Genomic DNA, 18,350 nt, shown 5'->3' with positions numbered 1-18,350 from the left:
CCTGAGAGGCAGGTGTTATGAACATTTGGAGAGGCATAATATGATTAGAAATAATCAGCATGGCTTTGTCAAAGGCAGGCCTTGCCTCACAAGCCTGATTGAATTTTTTGAGGATGTGACTAAACATATTGATGAAGGTAGAGCAGTAGATATAGTGTATATGGATTTCAGCAAGGCCTTTGATAAGGTACCCCATGCAAGGCTTATTGAGAAAGTAAGGAGGCATAGGATCCAAGGGGACCTTGCATTGTGGATCCAGAATTGGCTTTCCCACAGAAGGGAAAGAGTAATTGTAGATGGGTCATATTTTGCATGGAGGTCAGTGACCAGTGGTGTGCTTCAGGGATCTGTTCTGTGACTCCTTCTCTTCGTGATTCTTATAAATGACTTGGATGAGGAAGTGGAGGAGTGGGTTAGTAAATTTGCTGATGACACAAAGGTTGGGGGTGTTGTGGATAGTGTGGAGGGCTGTCAGAGGTTACAGTGGGACATTTATAGGATGTAAAACTGGGTGAGAAGTGGCAGATGGAGTTCAACCCAGATAAGTGTGAGGTGGTTCATTTTGGTAGGTCAAATATGATGGCAGATTATGGTATTAGTGGTAAGACTCTTGGCAGTGTGGAGAATTAGAGGGATCTTGGGGTCTGAGTCCATAGGACACTCACATCTGGTGCGCAGTTTGACTCTGTAGCTAAGAAAGCATATGGTGCATTGGCCTTCATCAATTGTGGGATTGAGTTTAGGAGCCAAGAGTTAATGTTGCAGCTATATAGGAACCTAGTCAGACCCCGCTTGGAGTACTGTGCTCAGTTCTGGTCACCTCACTGCAGGAAGGATGTGGAAACCATAGAATGGGTGCAGAGGAGATTTACAAGGATGTTGCCTGGATTAGGGAGCATGCTCTGTGAGAATAGGTTCAGTGAGCTCGGCCTTTTTTCCTTAGAGCAACAGAGGATGAGATGTGACCTGATAGAGATATGCAAGATGATGAGAGGCATTGATCGTGTGGATAGTCAGAGGCTTTCTCCCAGGGCTGAAATGGCTAGCACAAGAGGGCACAGTTTTAAGGCTTGAAAGTAGGTACAGAGGAGACGTCAGCAGTAAGTTTTTTATGCAGGGAATGGTGGAATGGGCTGCCGGCGACGGTGGTGGAGGCAGATACAATAGGGTCTCTTAAAAGACTCCTGGATAGATACATGGAGCTTAGAAAAATAGAGGGCTATGGGCAACTCTAGGCAATTTCTAAGGACATGTTCGGCACAGCTTTGTGGACCAAAGGGCCTGTATTGTGCTGTAGGTTTTCTATGTTCTATGACACCAACTTCTATAGATGTGTGTAGGAGAGTATATTGACCGGTTGCATCACAGTCTGATATGGAAATGCCAATGTTCTTGCATGGAAAATCTTACAAAACATATTGGATATGGCTCAGTTCATCACTGGCAAAACCCTCTCCAACAATGAGCACATCTACAGGGATGGCTGTCACAGGAAAGCAGCATTCATCATTAGGTGCCCCCACCACCCAGGTCAGGCATTGTTCTCATTGCTGCCATTAGGAAGGAGGTGCAGAAGCCTCAAGGCTTACACCACCACATTCAGGTACAGTTATTACTCCTCAACCATCGGTATCTTGAACCAGTGGGACAACTTCACTCAACTTCACTTGCCCCATCACCGAACTGTTTCCTTGACCGCTGGACTCACTTTCGAAGACTCTTCATCTCATCTTCTTGATATTGATTGCTTATTTATTTATTATTATTTCTTTCTTTTGTATTTGTACAGTCTGTTGACTTTTGCACACTGGTTGAAGGCCCAGTTGGTGCGGTCTTTCATTGATTCCATTATGATTATTATCGTATTATAGATTTATCGAGTAGGCTCACAAGAAAATGAATCCCAGGGTTGACATATGTACTTTGATAATAAATTTACTTCGTACTTTGTAACTGCAAGAAGATAGTGCTAGCCCAGAAAGGCAATTTGGTCAGCATGGATGTGTTGAGTCAGAGGGCCTGTTTCTGTGCGATAGAGTTAAAAAATACACATGTACTAAGATGGTAACTGTCCTGTGCTATCACCAGTGGGATCATCAGTTGATCTGCTACCTGTCTTCAGGAGTTTCGGCCCGCTTATGATCAAGACTCCCTCGAGGTGGTGGGCCAGATAAACTATGACTCTGTAACTTTGCCATGGTGAAGTACAAATCAGCAGCAAGTTCTACTGCTTACACCATTCAATAGAAGAGAGAGGCCATTCATTTCAATGAAGAGGAACGGTTGCAAGGACTTAGCTAGTAAGTAATGTATACTTTTTGGAATTAAATGAGTTTGTTGTTTTGATGTTTAACATTTAACTAATTTTGTACACTTTCTGTATTTTGAATATTTTTTTAAAAATGTCTCTGATCAGAAATATTCATAGCTTTTCACATATTTGACAATTGACTAAACTAGGAAGGATGCCTTAGTTGGATGTCAGAGACTTCTTCAGCAGTTCTGTGAGCAGAACTTATTCTACAACCAACCATTACCCTCAGCTCACCCTGTGAGAGCAAAAGCTTCTTGTTGCGTACCAACATCATCCACGGGCTCCTAGCATTTACATTCAGAGTGGCTTCAGAGGGCATGTTTACAATTACAAATCTCCAAAGGAAAGTTCTGTACTTGCTGTGTGGGTCAGTGATAAAAATGAGCAGTTCACCACAGGCAGGACAATCTAACCCCTTAAATTAATTTCAACTCATTTAGAGGTGACAACTGCTTAAGGTGAGGTATTGCACAGCATCATATAAGCAGGTCGTGAAATGTTGCTTTCTTCAAATAATGGGGAAGATTTGATTTTGGGAAACTGGATAAATATTTAATTATTTGTTTTTCACATGTACTTCCTAATATCACTGTCACCCAAAAATCAGGAAGTCATCTTTGATACTGAACTGGAAGTGGAGCGATCCAGAGTCTGTAAATGGAAATGGCATCTTCAGATCTGGAATACTGCTGGCTGGCTTTTAGGTGACATCTACCTTGACAGCCATTGCGGAATGGGTTGTTTTGGGAATATGGTATCTGATTTGATTGGTAAGCAGAAGGTCAGAGGTCAAGCTCCTGAACTCCTGTGGAATCAAGAATAGGATAGGAAAACACACTGTGGTCAGGGAGATTTAGCATCAGAGGGGCAAAGGTTGCTTCCAGAAGAAGGGGAAGAATTAATCACAGGAGTACAGACCAGACTGTGTTCTAATTCACAAACAGGACAAAATGCAGCCTATTTAGTTATTCTTTAACATTTCCTATAACAGATTAAATAAATCTGTGTTCATGATTAACTGACATAACTTGATAAATAAACTAGCTTTTGGATAGTTTTTCTCCAATAGCTTCATCCCAATGAAAAATCAGCAATTCTAGGTTCTGAAGAAGTTCAGATGGGTGACTTTCACATTTAGTGCAGGTTTCATTATAAAGAAGCCATTTCCTGATCTACATGCCCAGACATTGAGCAGTGAAGTGAAACTCTTAAACAATTTACAGGTGACACCATACCCAGAAATATATATTGGGAAGATGCAGAATCTAATACAAAATAAGAACATGCCTTGACTTTAGACTTAATATAGAAATAATAAATATCAAATTATCTCAAAGGAAATTGCAAACATGTTTCTTGTGAAAAAAATATAAAACTGACTTCAGTGATATTTCCAAAATCCCAGATAGCCAGCCCTTACCATTTGGCCGTCTTCCCCGAAGATGATATCCTCCACGTAGACTTTGGGTCCATCAGGCCTGTTGGATCCTCCTGAGACAGTGAGTCCAAGGGCTGCAGATTTGGTGATGGTAACGAGCTGAATCTCTTCATCACTATGACTATGAGAAGAAGAAAAATCTGTGAGAAACAATATTAAATCTAAGTTCCTTAAAAAAAGAGACTCCTCTATCAATTAAACTGCAGTGACTTTCATGCTCAATTTATGAATAAAGTTTGAATTTCTTGATTTCCAATGAGCTTGCAGTATTTATCAACAAAAAAAACAACATAAGAACACAAGAAAACAGAAGCAGGGGTAGAAGGTCACGTGGGTGCTCGAGCCTACCCCACCATTTAATACCATCATGGTTGATCTAAACTGGCCTGAACTCTTCTTTAAGGTAGCTGAGAGCAAGGGATATTTGAGGAAAAATTGCTTCACACGGAAGACTTATGAGTGGTTTGAATCTCATAAGTGGAAAGAGGTAGTGACCCCAATTGGATGAGCACCAACTATTCCAGTATTCTACAAGGGTGCACACTTTGTAAGAGTCATAGTCACACATTGAAGAAATGGACCCTCCAACTCCTACACCCATGATGAACATCCCATTTGCAAGCGCTTGATCCGTGGTCTTCCATGTGTCTGGCAATTCAACTACTTGTCTAGAGGGATCCTGAATGTTGTGAGAGTACCTGCCTCCATCACCCTCTCAGGTAGTGTCATCCAGATTCCAACCATCTGGCGGGGGTCTGGAAAGAGGGTGGAATCCTCTCCTAGCCTCTCGCCTCTCACCTCATACCTGTGCCTCATTTTTAGACACCCCTATCCAGGTAAAAAGATTCTTACTTCTACTTTATCCATTCCCCTCATTATTTTGTATACTATCAGATCTGATCTCAGTCTTGTCTGTTCAAAAGGAATTCAAATGCAACCTATCCATTCTCTCCTCATAACTAAAACACTTCATCCTAGATAATAATTGGTAAATCTCCTCCGTACCCTTTCCAGTACAAACATAACCCTGGTCAGATAGTTCTTTCCCAGGAAGTATGCATACAACTAGATGAATGGTGTCATGGTATATGCTGTTTCTCTGATTCACCAGGAGGTTTTGATCAATAGTTGCTGGAATTCAACCATAGGTCAGACTGAAAGGATTGCATGCTGTCGCATTGAGGTGTGGCCTTCTCAACATGGAAACGCACCAGTGACAATTGGCTGCCTTTATTCAAAGGCCTGCACATCTCAGAGACTAGCTGAGTAAACAATGGAGTGAGTGCCACACAAAAATGACAGTTCTCTGACGTACACTACATTAGAATGAAGTAAACTTCCAGTGTTTCCATTGGACGAGTGGTGGGAGCTCATTGGGCTTGACAGTCGAGGGCTCACAGAAGTTAATGAGGTGCCTGATGATCTGCCTGTTCCAAATCCAAAGGGAAAGAGGAAAGAGATAATTAACAATTGAGATGAAATCTGAAGAATCCTAATCTTATATATTCTATATTATCACTAGATTGCTTGTCCAAGTGTAGGAGCCATGTATCTATTTTCTGTCTGTATTGTATTTTGTGTTGTGCATTTACTAATGATAATTTGTCATGTGGTTGGGGTGTGGTAGAAGGAAAGAGTATAGTTGAGTATTCACACTTTGTCTAAGTCAGCTTGGTCTAGGTAGAACCAGTGAGGCAGTTGGGATGACTTTTTTTTTGTTGACCACTTAAGAATTAAGACTCAATTAAGAATGCTTAAATATGCTTAAATACACTAAGATTGCTTATGCTATTGCTTAGACTGTTTATTTCATTATATCACTAGATTTAGTTTCATTAGGTTTAATTGTTACAAGATTGTTCATTGTTTAGAAACGCAAACATGAGGAGATCTGCAGATGCTGGAAATTCAAGCAACACACATAAAAGTTGCTGGTGAATGCAGCAGGCCAGGCAGCATCTCTAGGAAGAGGTACAGTCGACGTTTCAGGCTGAGACCCTTCGTCAGGACTAACTGAAAGAAGAGCTAGTAAGAGATTTGAAAGTGGGAGGGGGAGGGGGAGATCCGAAATGATAGGATAGCCTGTCTTCTCCTATCATTTTGGATCTCCCCCTCCCCCTCCCCCTCCCACTTTCAAATCTCTTACTAGCTCTTCTTTCAGTTAGTCCTGATGAAAGGTCTTGGCCTGAAACGTCGACTGTACCTCTTCCTAGAGATGTTGCCTGGCCTGCTGCGTTCACCAGCAACTTTTATGTGTGTTGTTCGTTGTTTGCTGGTTTCTTAATAAGGGATCGAATGCATTCTTTTGAACTTGAGAACTTGGATAGCTCGCCTTACGGTGTTAACCACGCCGCCACCCCATGCTTAGTCTTTAAGAGGTTTTGGTTGGCTTTCAAGTAGCCACTAAACCAAGGTTGCAAGAAACACAAGAAAACAATATTAAGGAGAGTATCAAATAGCTGGCTTCAATTTGTTTTGCTCTAATAACCTTCCACCATTCTAAAGGACACCTGAATTATGAAATATAATATTCACTGGCAGGCTATTGCACCTTTGGAGCTGATGAAGTCTCACTCAGTTACTCTAACAGAGAGGAAACTTGCATTACACCTCTCATTTATATCCTGATCACAAATGAGTTCCTGGAATCTGGGCATTGGCATAAATTTGGCAGTCGTCAGGAGCAAGCATTTCAGTTGCGAAATACCTGTCAGTGATTTGCTTGTGAAAAGGCAATGCTGGAAAGCCATACGACACACCGGTAGAAGGTAGATCCCAGAGGAAATGACCAGTGCTACCTCATAACCCACAGCTGCGATGAAACTGATTTTAGAACAGTTTTGTGGGCCTGTCACCACTTTGATAAAAGACCCACTGGCTGCACTTAGAGATATCGCTCACTACCTGCTGAAATCATTCCCTCCATTCACCATATCAGATGGGAAGTGGGTGGGGCAGATCTGTGCAAGGGGCATTAGCAGACATAAGTACAAGGAAGATAAAAAAAAATATGCTGGAAGCTTGGAATAAAAACAAAAAATACCAGATATGTTCAAGAGCAGGCAGCATCTGTGTAAAGAGAAACAGAGTCTAATGTTTGTCTCCACAGACACTGATTGACCCGGTGTGTTTTTCCAACATTCAGTTTTTGTTCTTTAATGTTCCTTTGCAATAACCAGATTATATTGTATGACAAACTTTAGAAATAGTTGGCATTTGTCACAAAAACTGAAACTCACAATTTCCTCGTGGGGTGGGTGAATTCTGTCCTGATCCTGTACTACTCCTGGATTCATGGTTTTCCAACAATTCGGAAAATTCTCGCCTGTTAGAAATGAAATAGAACCATGATGACATGTGTGCATTACAATAGCTTTAACATACTAAGAAACATGTTTGAAATACTACAAAATATTCTGTCTGAGTGCATAATGACTTTGTTGGCAACTGCTCTGCATATGACTGCAAGAAACTGCAGGAACTGTGGACACAGCTCAGCGAATCATTGATTCAGCCTTCCCTCTATGGACTCTGTCTATACTCCTTGTTGTCTTAGACTAGATTAGATTCAACTTTATTGTCGTTGTGCTGAGTAGATACAAAGGCAATGAAATGCAGTTAGCATCTAACCAGAAATGCAAAGAATAATGTTATTTAGAAAATAACTGTGAATAAAAAGTAAGTGCTACAGTACACAAATATAAAAGTACTGAGTCAGTACAATACAGATGCATTACGCTTAGCGCTGTGATGTGACGTTCAGCAGGGTCACAGCAGGGAAGAAACTCTTCCTGTGCCTGCTGGTGTGGAAGCGGAGGCTCCTGTAGTGCCTACCGGATAGGAGAAGAGTGAAAAGTCCATGGTTAGGGTGAGATGCATCCTTGATAATGCTTTTCGCCCTGCCCAGGCAGCGTTTATGGTTGATGTTCTCAACGGTGGGCAATTGGGTGCCGATAATCCGCTGGGCAGTTCTCACCATACGCTGGAGTGCTTTGCGGTCCAATACAGGGCAATTGCCCTACCACACTGAGATGCAGTTGGTGAGTATGGTCTCAATGGTACAGCGGTAAAAGTCCATCAGTATCCTGGGACAGAGGTGAGCTTTCTTGATGCTGCACAGGAAATAAAGGCGCTGTTGCGCCTTTTTGATCAGGATGGAGGAGTTCAGGGACCAGGTGAAATCCTCGGAAATGTGGACACCAAGGAATTTGAAGTTTGATACACGCTCCACGACAGCTCTGTTGATGCAGATGGGGACGTGACTGTGGCTCCTAGCATGCCTGAAGTCCACAATAATCTCCTTGGTCTTCTGGGTGTTAAGGGCTAAGTTGTTGCTTCGTAAAACAGCTGCATAGTCAACAGCTGCATCCGTCCCAGACATTCAATCTTTTCCCCTCTCCCATCGGGCAGAAGATACAAAAACCTGAAAGCACACAGCAGCCGGCTCAAGGGCACTATTATCAGAATCTTGAATGGTCCTTTTGTGTAGTCAGATGGACTCTTGACCTCACAATCTACCTCATTATGATCTTACACTTTACCATTTACCTGCTTTGTACCTTTTGGTAGCTTTTACACTTAATTCTGCATTGTTACTGTTTTACTTTATTCTAGCGAATGAATTCGGTCTATACAGACAGTATACAGGACAAGCTTTTCACTGTATCTTGTTACCTATGGCAACAATAAGCCAAGCCAAACATCATTCTACTATAAAGAGTGCAGAAAACATTTATGAAGATGGAATGGGGACTGAAGGCCTGTGCTGTAAGGAGAGACTGGATAGACCAGGCTTTTTTGCCGGGAGCATAGAGGCTGAGAGGTGACCATTTGGAGTATTCATGAAGAACACAGATAAGATGAATGGTCATAGTCTTTTTCTCAGGATAGGGGAGTCTAAAACTAGAAGGTACAGATTTAAGGTGAGAGGGAAAAGATTTAAGCAGGGTCTGAAGTGCAATATTTTCACATACAGGCTGGTGGGTACATGGAACGAACTGCCAGAATAGTAGGGGCAGGTACAATTACAGCTTTTAAAATACATCAGGGCAGGTAAATGGATAGGAAAGGTCTAGGGGGATACGTACCAAACTCGGGGAAAAGGGAATAGCTGAAGTAGGCTGGCCACTTGGTTGGCATGAATAAGTTGGACTGAACAGCCCGCTTCGCCTCTATACCACACTAGGATTCCGTAAGTGGGTACATCTGTACTCGAGGTGGTGTTGCAACAGCACTCCTGCCGCTCACTCCAAAGTTCCTGTGTTCAAAACCCACTCCGGAGATCGGAACACACATTGCGCACTGCAACTTTAAGCCAACAGTCCTAATGAAGGGCCTCAGCCTGAAACATCGACTGTTTATTCCCCTCTGTTGATGCCGCCTGACCTGCTGAGTTCCTCCGGCATTTTGTGTGTGTTGCTCATTCTCTCCTTTCCTTTCCCCAGTTCTAATGAAGGGTCTTGCGTTCAAAACGTTAACTCTATGTCAGATTTCCAGCATTTGCAGCTGTTTGATTTTTATGTTCTGACACACCCAGTGCCAGTTTTCATGTAAATGGTAAACAGTGGCCTCTCTCCTCTCCGCACTAGTACTGCAAGTCTGAACTAGGGAGAACATACTCACTGCCCGATATGCCGCTGGTGTTTAGGGCAACAATGAAGGTCCTCCTTTTCAGTCTGCGTAGAAGGATTCTTCATTGCTGTTTCTGTAACAATTGCTTTTTGACCACTCAGGGTTGTTAGCCCTGACGGAACCCCAAAAACTGGAGGACTGGTAGACCACTCTTAGCCTAGCATCTACCCTTTGGCTTGTTGGCATGCGTGCTGCCACCAAAAGCCAAAGCACAAGGCCAACGTAACTCTCCTGGTCATTGAGGCAATCAAGCCTCCAAACCCTACGACAAGGTTGTGGTCCTCTAGGAGGGACTAGGGAGAGGTCCACACTGCTTTCATTACATGTCACCATCTACTACTTTGCTGTATGTGGGGTCTTGCTGTATATAAGTCAACTGCCTTTTAAAAAATAGTTCTGTAGGGTTTGACATGACTGACAAGGCCAGGGTTTCTTGCCTATTCCTGGCCACTGAGAAGGGGGTGATAAGGTCCCTATTTGAATTGCTGGATTTCCTCCAGTAAAGAGACTCCCACAGTATCATTTTGTGGCCAGATAAAAGATTTAGAAACAGCAGTACTGAAGTGGTTGTTGGTTAGCGTCCGTCTGTCTTGAAGGATGTATTGAAGGGTGATGATGATCGTCGTCACAAGCCTGAGCGGAAGGTCTGGAGATCCTGAGATGCCCAGTCGTCAAGATCCCCCGCTCGGCCTCACCAGTGTAGTCCAAAGGAAAGCTTGTGAAGCAATACGTTTGGCACCAGCTTGGCTGCAGGAGCTGCTGGAAGGATGTTCAATGACGTCCGGCCACCTCAGGGGGCTCCACTCTGGATTTGCTGTCTGGGTTTACTCCACTCGCTGTCGCCTCTCTCGAGGCTGCCCACATGGCAGTGGGGCTATTTACTCTTTGCTGGGGATCTGGTTCACGAGCACTGGGGCGTGTCCACAGACCGCCGGGCCTACGTGCCATGTGTGCAGGGGCCAGACATCCTCCCCGTCCTCCATAGTTCAACCCGTGTCCGAAGAGTGTTCAGCTTCCGTGTGTCGCCAGCGAGGAGGCACTACATGAGGCTTGCTTTTGGAGAGGCTATGTACTGGCAGGGACAGACTTACACATTCAGCTCTCCTTTTCGTGAGACTGCTAGCCAGCGGCGGAAGCTGAAAGCGAGAGCAACAAGCACTAGCCACTGCACCACCACACTAGATGCATCACAACAACCATAATGCATTTCCAAGTTCAGGATGATGTGGGCTTGGCAAGGAACCTGCAGGAGGTGGGGGTTCCAATGTGCTTGAATACTTGTAGACAGGTAATTTGGGGTAGACAAGCTTTTTGGAACTGGGGCTTTTTGATCTGCAGCTACTGCTTGCTGATGGTGGAGGGAATAATAGGGTCATGGTGGTAGATGGGCACCATTCAAATGTCGTTGAGCTTCTTGAGTTGCTGCTGGAGCTGTGCTCATCCAAGAAAGTAGAGATAATTCCATCACACCTCAGAGCCTTGCTCTGCACATGATGGGAAGAGTTTGAGGCATCAGGAGGCAATTGATAACGTGATACCTATTGTATGTCCTTCTCACCACAGCATTTATGTGCTGGTTAATCTGTTCCATACCTTACAATATTTCATTTATGTACTTCTGTGTGATGCTGATCATCTATATATTTCATCTATGGAGGAATCTAAGGTGGGGGGTTATATGGGAGGCAGGGTTTGAGGGTCAGCACAACATTGTGGGCCAAAGGGCCTGTAATGTGCTGTACTATTCTATGTTCTATGTTCTACTCTAGTTTGTTATTTATGCATGATTCATCTGTAGATTTTATTCTTACCTTTATAAGTTATCGTGTGTAATGTATGTTATGTGTACTACTGTGCTTTACACCCTGGTTCAGAGAAACGTTGTCTCATTTCTATGTATATTATATGGTTATATACATCATATACATGTACATAATTGTGTTGAAATGGTTGTTGTGATGTATCTAGTGCGGTGGTGTAGTGGGTAGTGCTCGTCGGCACCCCCACTTTCAGCTTCCACCGCTGGCCAGCAGCCTTGTGAAAAGGAGAGCTGAATGTGTAAGTCTCTCCCTGCCAGTACACAGCCTGTCCAGCAGTAAGCCTCATGTAGAGCCTCCTCACGAGCGACACACGGAAACTCAATTCCCTTCAGACTCGATGAACTGCCGAGGACAGGGAGGCGGTCTGGCCCCTGCACACATAGCACACAAGCCCACTGGTGTGTGGACACACCCTGGTGCTCATGAACCAGATCCCCAGCTACGGGTAGATTGCCCCACTGCCCTGTGGGCAGCCTCGGGAGAGATGAGGCCCACAGGATGAATCCCAGGGAGCAAATCCAGAGTGGAGCTCCTCAGGCAGGGGACGTCATTGGACATCCTTCTGGCAGATCCTGCAGCCAAACTGGTGCCAAACGTATTGCTTCATTGGGTTTCCTTTGGACTACACTGGTGAGGCTGAGTGGGGGATCTTGACAACTGGGCATCTCAGGATCTCCGTACCTTCTGCCCAGGCTTGTGACGACGATCATCACCCATCGTCCTGCGAGACAGATGGATGCCAACCACCATTGTTAAATGACAATAAACTAGACTTGACTTGACTGGGTTTCTGGTCAATAATTATGGTAGGGGATGGTATTGGCACAGAATATTAGACATAACTGATTGATTCTGATTTATCTATCACACGTACGTTGAAAAATACAGTGAAATGTGTCATTTGCATTAACAACCAACACACCCAAGGATGTGCTGGGGGCAGCCTGCAAGTGTCTCCACATATTCCATTGCATGTTCTCTCCAAGTTCAGCAGAACTGCACATGCAGTAGCAACAACAACAAAACAAAACAAAACAAGACAACAACAGCCAAATACTGCAGAAACTTCCATTAAGGTGGCGGCGCAGTCGATTGCAGCAGCTTTTCAGGTCCAATAAATGATGAAATGTGTGACTTAAACATTTTTATTTTGACTAGTTTTATAAGAAAATTAACTGATAGGTTGTTCCAAGCATCTTAGAGGACTTGCCAGAGTTCCTCTGCAGACTTTGCCTGTCTCGCTTGCTTCTGTCTCTCAAGTAACTCCAGACAGCCTCAGTGCTGTTGAGATCAGGGCTCTGTGGAGGCCATTCCATCTGAAACCATATAAAGAATCTCGGGTGCCTAAGACTTTTGCATAGTATTGTAACTCAGAAACTGCTGATCTCTTGGGATTTCCACACCTAACAGTTTTGAGAGTTTACAGAGAATGGTGTAAAAAAAAAGCAAAAAAAAAAAAAAATCCAGTGAGCAGCAGTTCTGTGGGTGGAAAGGCCTTGTTAATGAGAGAGGTCGGAGGAGAATGGCCCGATTGATTCAAGCTGACAGGAAGGTGACGGTAACTCAAATAACCATGGGTTATAACAGCTGAAGAACATCTCTGAACGCACAACACGTCGAACGTGTACCTAATAAAATGGCCACTGAGCGGAGCATAATCAATTTGGCTGTACTTGGCACCATTTCCAAGTGTGTGTACAACTCACATGTGGAACTGTAGTAAACAGTGAAGGGAGCAGACAATATAGATAGGATGGTGAACTAGGTGGAAATAATGCAGATGAAAATTAATGCATTAGATATAATGTGTTATATTTTACTTTATTTTATTTTAGAGTTACAGCATTTAACAAGCCCTCCTGGCTTTCAAGCCAGAATGATTTACAATGACCAATGACCTGCTAACCAGTGCACCTTGGACTGTGGGTGGAAACTGGAGTACCTGGAGGAAGCTCGTGTATTTCACAGGGAGAACGTACAAACCTCTCACAGAGAACACCGGGATTGAATTCCGAGCTCAGATGTTCCAAGCTGTAACAGCATCACGCTAACCTCTGCCTTCTCATGGCACCCCAGTTTTGGTAAGAGAAATGAGAAGAAGGCACTTTTCCAAACAGACTACAGGAACATGGGATCTTGGGGAATCTGTGCACAGATCATTGAAATCGGCAGGGCAGGTTGAAAGGATATTTCAAAAAAAAGCATTAAAATCCTAGGCCTTTCATATCAAAATAACACACACGAAACCCTGGAGGAACTCAGCAGGCCAGGCAGCATCTATGGGAAAGAGAAAACAGTCAATGTTTCGGGCCAAGAACCTCATCAGGACTGGAAAAAAAGTCCTGACCCCTTTTTTTCCAGTCCTGATGAAGGGTTTCAGCCCGAAATGTTGACTGTTTATTCATTTCTATAGAAGCTGCCTGGCCTGCTGAGTTCCTCCAGCATTTTGTGTGTGTTGCTTTGATTTCCAGCATCTGCAGATTTTCTCATTCTTTTATATTGAGGCAGTCATAATTTCTCACAAGATATAAAGACACCATCCAGACAATCAGCCCTATGCCAGCTCATTGAGTAATCCTGTCTCTGCCATTTGTCATAGTTCACATGCCATTATCTCCCCTCAGATTCCCATCTCTTCTCTTCCACAACCTATGCACTAACTTTCAAGGACAAGTAGGTCAAATATGATGGCAGGATATAGTATTAATGGTAAGAACTTGGCCGTGTGGAGGATCAGAGGGATCTTGGGGTCCGAGTCCATAGGACGCTCAAAGCAGCTGCACAGGTTGACTCTGTGGTTAAGAAGGCATATGGTGTATTGGCCTTCATCAAGCGTGGAATTGAATTTAGGAGCCGAGGTAATGTTGCAGCTATATAGGACCCTGGTCAGACCCCACTTGGAGTACTATGCTCAGTTCTGGTCACCTCACTACAGGAAGGATGTGGAAACCATAGAAAGGGTGCAGAGGAGATTTACAAGGATGTTGCCTGGATTGGGGAGCATGCCTTATGAAGACAGGTTGAGTGTACTCGTCCTTTTCTCCCTGGAATGACGGAGGATGAGAGGTGACCTGATGGAGGTGTATAAGATGATGAGAGGCATTGATTGTGTGGATAGTCAGAGGCTTTTTCCTAGGGCTGAAATGGCTGCCACAAGAGAGCACATGTTTAAGATGGTTGGGAGTAGGTACTGAGGAGATGTCAGGGTATGCTTTTTACTCAGAGAGTGGTGAGTGCGTGGAATGGGCTGCTGGAAACAGTGGTGGAGGTGGATACGATAGGGTCTTTTAAGAGACTTTTGGATAGGTACATGGAGCTTTGAAAAACAGAGGGCTAACCCTAGTAATTTCTAAGGTAGGGACATGTTCGGCCCAACTTTGTGGGCCGAAGGGCCTGTATTGTGCTGTAGGTTTTCTATGTTCTATGACTGTACAACTCATTTCTCGATACAGTGGATTCTGGTTAATCGCAGCAGCCGCTTATTTGGGAACAAAAACTAATCGAGAAAATAGCCGGAATTCCTTTCATTTATTTGGGACAACATGCCACTTAATTGGAACAGGAGACTGTTGCTGAACTGTTTCTAACTAGCGTCAGTCATGTGTGCTTGTGTGGCTGTTTGACACTACAGCGTGCTTAGAGCGAACAGTATTTAAATAGCATTAGTTGTGTGTGTTTGTGTTCTAAAATCTGTGATTTTTGTCACTAATACTTGGCAAGAAGTAAGTAATAAAACAATTCAGAATTGTTCTGCTCACTTGGGTTTCAAGCATTCAGACTTGGAGATGCCAGAAATGGCCAGGAGTGAAAATGAAGCAATTTCACTACTTCAACAAGTTCAGAACTACCAAGAATTTGAAGGTATTGACAATCATCTTGAATGTTGTCTTCGGTCCCCACCGGACACTCAGCTCTCACCTGTGGCTCCAAGTGGCTGTTTGCACACGACAGCCGCAACACCCTGGGTCACTGCTTTGACAGGCGGGCCAAACCAGACGAGGGGAGCTGGTGGGCTTCATACGCCAGTGAGATAGGGTCATGCCTGTCCTAGCACGTTAAGTCACCTCCTGCAAACTGAGCAGATGAGATCTGCAGTGGTTTCCTGTCATCCCCAGATACGACAGACAACCATTAGTAGTATTGGTAGTGTTCTAATTTGTTCTGTATTTCATGTAAATAAATAATTTTCAACTCAGTCAAATGGTAGTTTGTCCTTTCCATGAAGCTTTGGCTAATTGGGGCAGCTGATTAATTTGGCCAAAATATACTTGTCCTGGTGTGGCCCAGTGAACTGGAATCCACTGCTGTATGTATGTATGTATGTATTTATTTTCTTTGTGATTGCACAGTATGTCTTCTTGCGCACATCGGTTGTTAATCTGACTTGGTTAGTGTGTCACTTAACATTGATTCCATTGTGTTTACGGTATTTACTGTGAATGCCCACTAAAAAATGAATCTCAGGGTAGCATATGGTGAGATACGCATTCTTTGGTAATAAATGTTCTTCGAACTTTGATCTCACAGTGAGCAACTGCCCGGTCCATCGTTGGGAGTTGTGAGGAAACTAGATCTTCCAGGGTCAACAAATGCGGCCACAAGGAGCTGACGGACAGCACCTCAGATCAGGGCTGAACCCAGATCTCCAGAACTGCGGAGTCTCGAGCCCGAACCATTAACCACCCTCCACCCGACCCGTAGAGTCCCTCCAGCAGTTAGTTTTTGCTAGCGGCACTACCAGCTAGTAGGTCACTGTGCTGTGTCGGTACAGAGTGCAAGAGGAAGGAAACGATCAGAAGCTCTACAGTGATTACAAACGTGAGTCACACTGATTTTGCAATGCTACTTACAGTGGCCGGCTGTAATCTGGTGAGAACCATGGGCAGTAAGGACAGAGTGCTTAATAAGAATATCGGGAAAGCTGACACAAGCATCTGATAACACTGCCAGATAAACTAACATTCTGAAATATGGGCCTGAGGCTGAGTACATTGCAATGTGCATTGTAGGATCCCTGGGAGCAGTGGAGAATTTGAAATAATGTATGAAAAAAGGGCAGCAACACTGAGCAGGGCAAATATTTGACAAAGAAGTGTAATGGCGTTAAGAATCGTTGGGGGGGGTGGGACATCCTTCAGGGATTATGGATAGGATTAAGAGCCAGTTAATATAAACAAGAACCAGTCTTTAGTCTAAAACAAGGAATACTGAATAATTACACACCATTGTCTGCAGACATAAACACGAGGAATTCTGCAGATGCTGGAAATTCAAGCAACACACATCAAAGTTGCTGGTGAACGCAGCAGGCCAGGCAGCATCTCCAGGAAGAGGTACAGTCAACGTTTCGGGCCGAGACCCTTCGTCAGGACTAACTGAAGGAAGAGCTAGTAAGAGATTTAAAGTGGGAGATCCAAAATGATAGAAGACGACAGGAGGGGGAGGGATGGAGCCAAGAGCTGGACAGGTGATTGGCAAAGGGGTATGAGAGGATCATGGGACAGGAGGTCCAGGGAGAAGGAAAAGGGGCAGGGGGGGAAAACCCAGAGGATGGGCAAGGGGTATAGTCAGAGGGACAGAGGGAGAAAAAGGAGAGTGAGAGAAAGAATGTGTGTATAAAAATAAATAACGGATGGGGTACGAGGGGGAGGTGGGGCATTAGCGGAAGTTAGAGAAGTCAATGTTCATGCCATCAGGTTGGAGGCTACCCAGAGGGAATATAAGGTGTTGTTCCTCCAACCTGAGTGTGGCTTTATCTTTACAGTAGAGGAGGCTGTGGATAGACATGTCAGAATGGGAATGGGACGTGGAATTAAAATGTGTGGCCACTGGGAGATCCTGCTTTCTCTGGCGGACAGAGCGTAGATGTTCAGCAAAGTGGTCTCCCAGTCTGCGTCGGGTCTCGCCAATATATAAAAGGCCACATCGGGAGCACCGGACACAGTATATCAACCCAGTCGACTCACAGGTGAAGTGTTGCCTCACCTGGAAGGACTGTTTGGGGCCCTGAATGGTGGTAAGGGAGGAAGTGTAAGGGCATGTGTAGCACTTGTTCCGCTTACGAGGGTAAGTACCAGGAGGGAGATCAGTGGGGAGGGATGGGGGAGGACGAATGGACAAGGGAGTCGCGTAGGGAGCGATCCCTGCGGAAAGTGGGGGGGGGGAGGGAAAGATGTGCTTAGTGGTGGGATCTCCTGATGTGGCCTTCTATATATTGGCGAGACCCGACGCAGACTGGGAGATTGTTTTGCTGAACACCTATGCTCAGTCTGCCAGAGAAATCAGGATCTCCCAGTGGCCACACATTTTAATTCCACATCCCATTCCCATTCCCATTCTGATATGTCTATCCATGGCCTCCTCTACTGTAAAGATGAAGCCACACTCAGGTTGGAGGAACAACACCTTATAGTCCGTCTGGGTAGCCTCCAACCTGATGGCATGAACATTGACTTCTCTAACTTCCACTAATACCCCACCTCTCCCTCGTACCCCATCCATTATTTATTTATAGAAACATAGAAACATAGAAAATAGGTGCAGGATTAGGCCATTCGGCCCTTCGAGCCTGCACCGCCATTCAGTATGATCATGGCTGATCATCCAACTCAGAACCCTATACCAGCCTTCCCTCCATACCCCCTGATCCCTTTAGCCACAAGGGCCATATCTAACTCCCTCTTAAATATAGCCAATGAACTGGCCTCAACTGTTTCCTGTGGCAGAGAATTCCACAGATTCACCACTCTCTGTGTGAAGAAGTTTTTCCTCATCTCGGTCCTAAAAGGCTTCCCCTTTATCCTCAGACTGTGACCCCTCGTTCTGGACTTCCCCAACATTGGGAACAATCTTCCTGCATCTAGCCTGTCCAATCCCTTTAGGATTTTATACGTTTCAATAAGATTCCCCCTCAATCTTCTAAATTCCAACAAGTATATGCCTAGTCGATCCAGTCTTTCATCATATGAAAGTCCTGCCATCCCAGGAATCAATCTGGTGAACCTTCTTTGTACTCCCTCTATGGCAAGGATGTCTTTCCTCAGATTAGGGGACCAAAACTGCACACAATACTCCAGGTGTGGTCTCACCAAGGCCTTGTACAACTGCAGTAGTACCTCCCTGCTCCTGTACTCAAATCCCCTTGCTA

The 18,350-nt window shown here is 44.4% G+C and overlaps 1 protein-coding gene across 1 annotated transcript in view; it reads right to left on the bottom strand.

Annotated features, from left to right (window-relative positions):
• The window catches only part of LOC140203113 (syntaxin-binding protein 4), a 133,761-nt gene that overhangs the window by 59,110 nt on the left and 56,301 nt on the right, over positions 1 to 18,350 (bottom strand). Inside the window, exons 7-9 of the mRNA XM_072268936.1 lie at positions 6,992 to 7,077; positions 5,068 to 5,179; positions 3,735 to 3,873 (exon numbers count right to left, since the gene is read on the bottom strand). Coding sequence (XP_072125037.1) covers positions 3,735 to 3,873; positions 5,068 to 5,179; positions 6,992 to 7,077 — 337 coding nt within the window. The remainder of the gene's footprint in view (positions 1 to 3,734; positions 3,874 to 5,067; positions 5,180 to 6,991; positions 7,078 to 18,350) is intronic.

This window comes from Mobula birostris, chromosome 9, assembly GCF_030028105.1.
Source record: "Mobula birostris isolate sMobBir1 chromosome 9, sMobBir1.hap1, whole genome shotgun sequence".
NCBI lineage: Eukaryota > Metazoa > Chordata > Chondrichthyes > Myliobatiformes > Myliobatidae > Mobula > Mobula birostris.
Note: the sequence above shows the minus strand (reverse complement) of the source record. Positions and strands in the feature narration are given on the sequence as shown.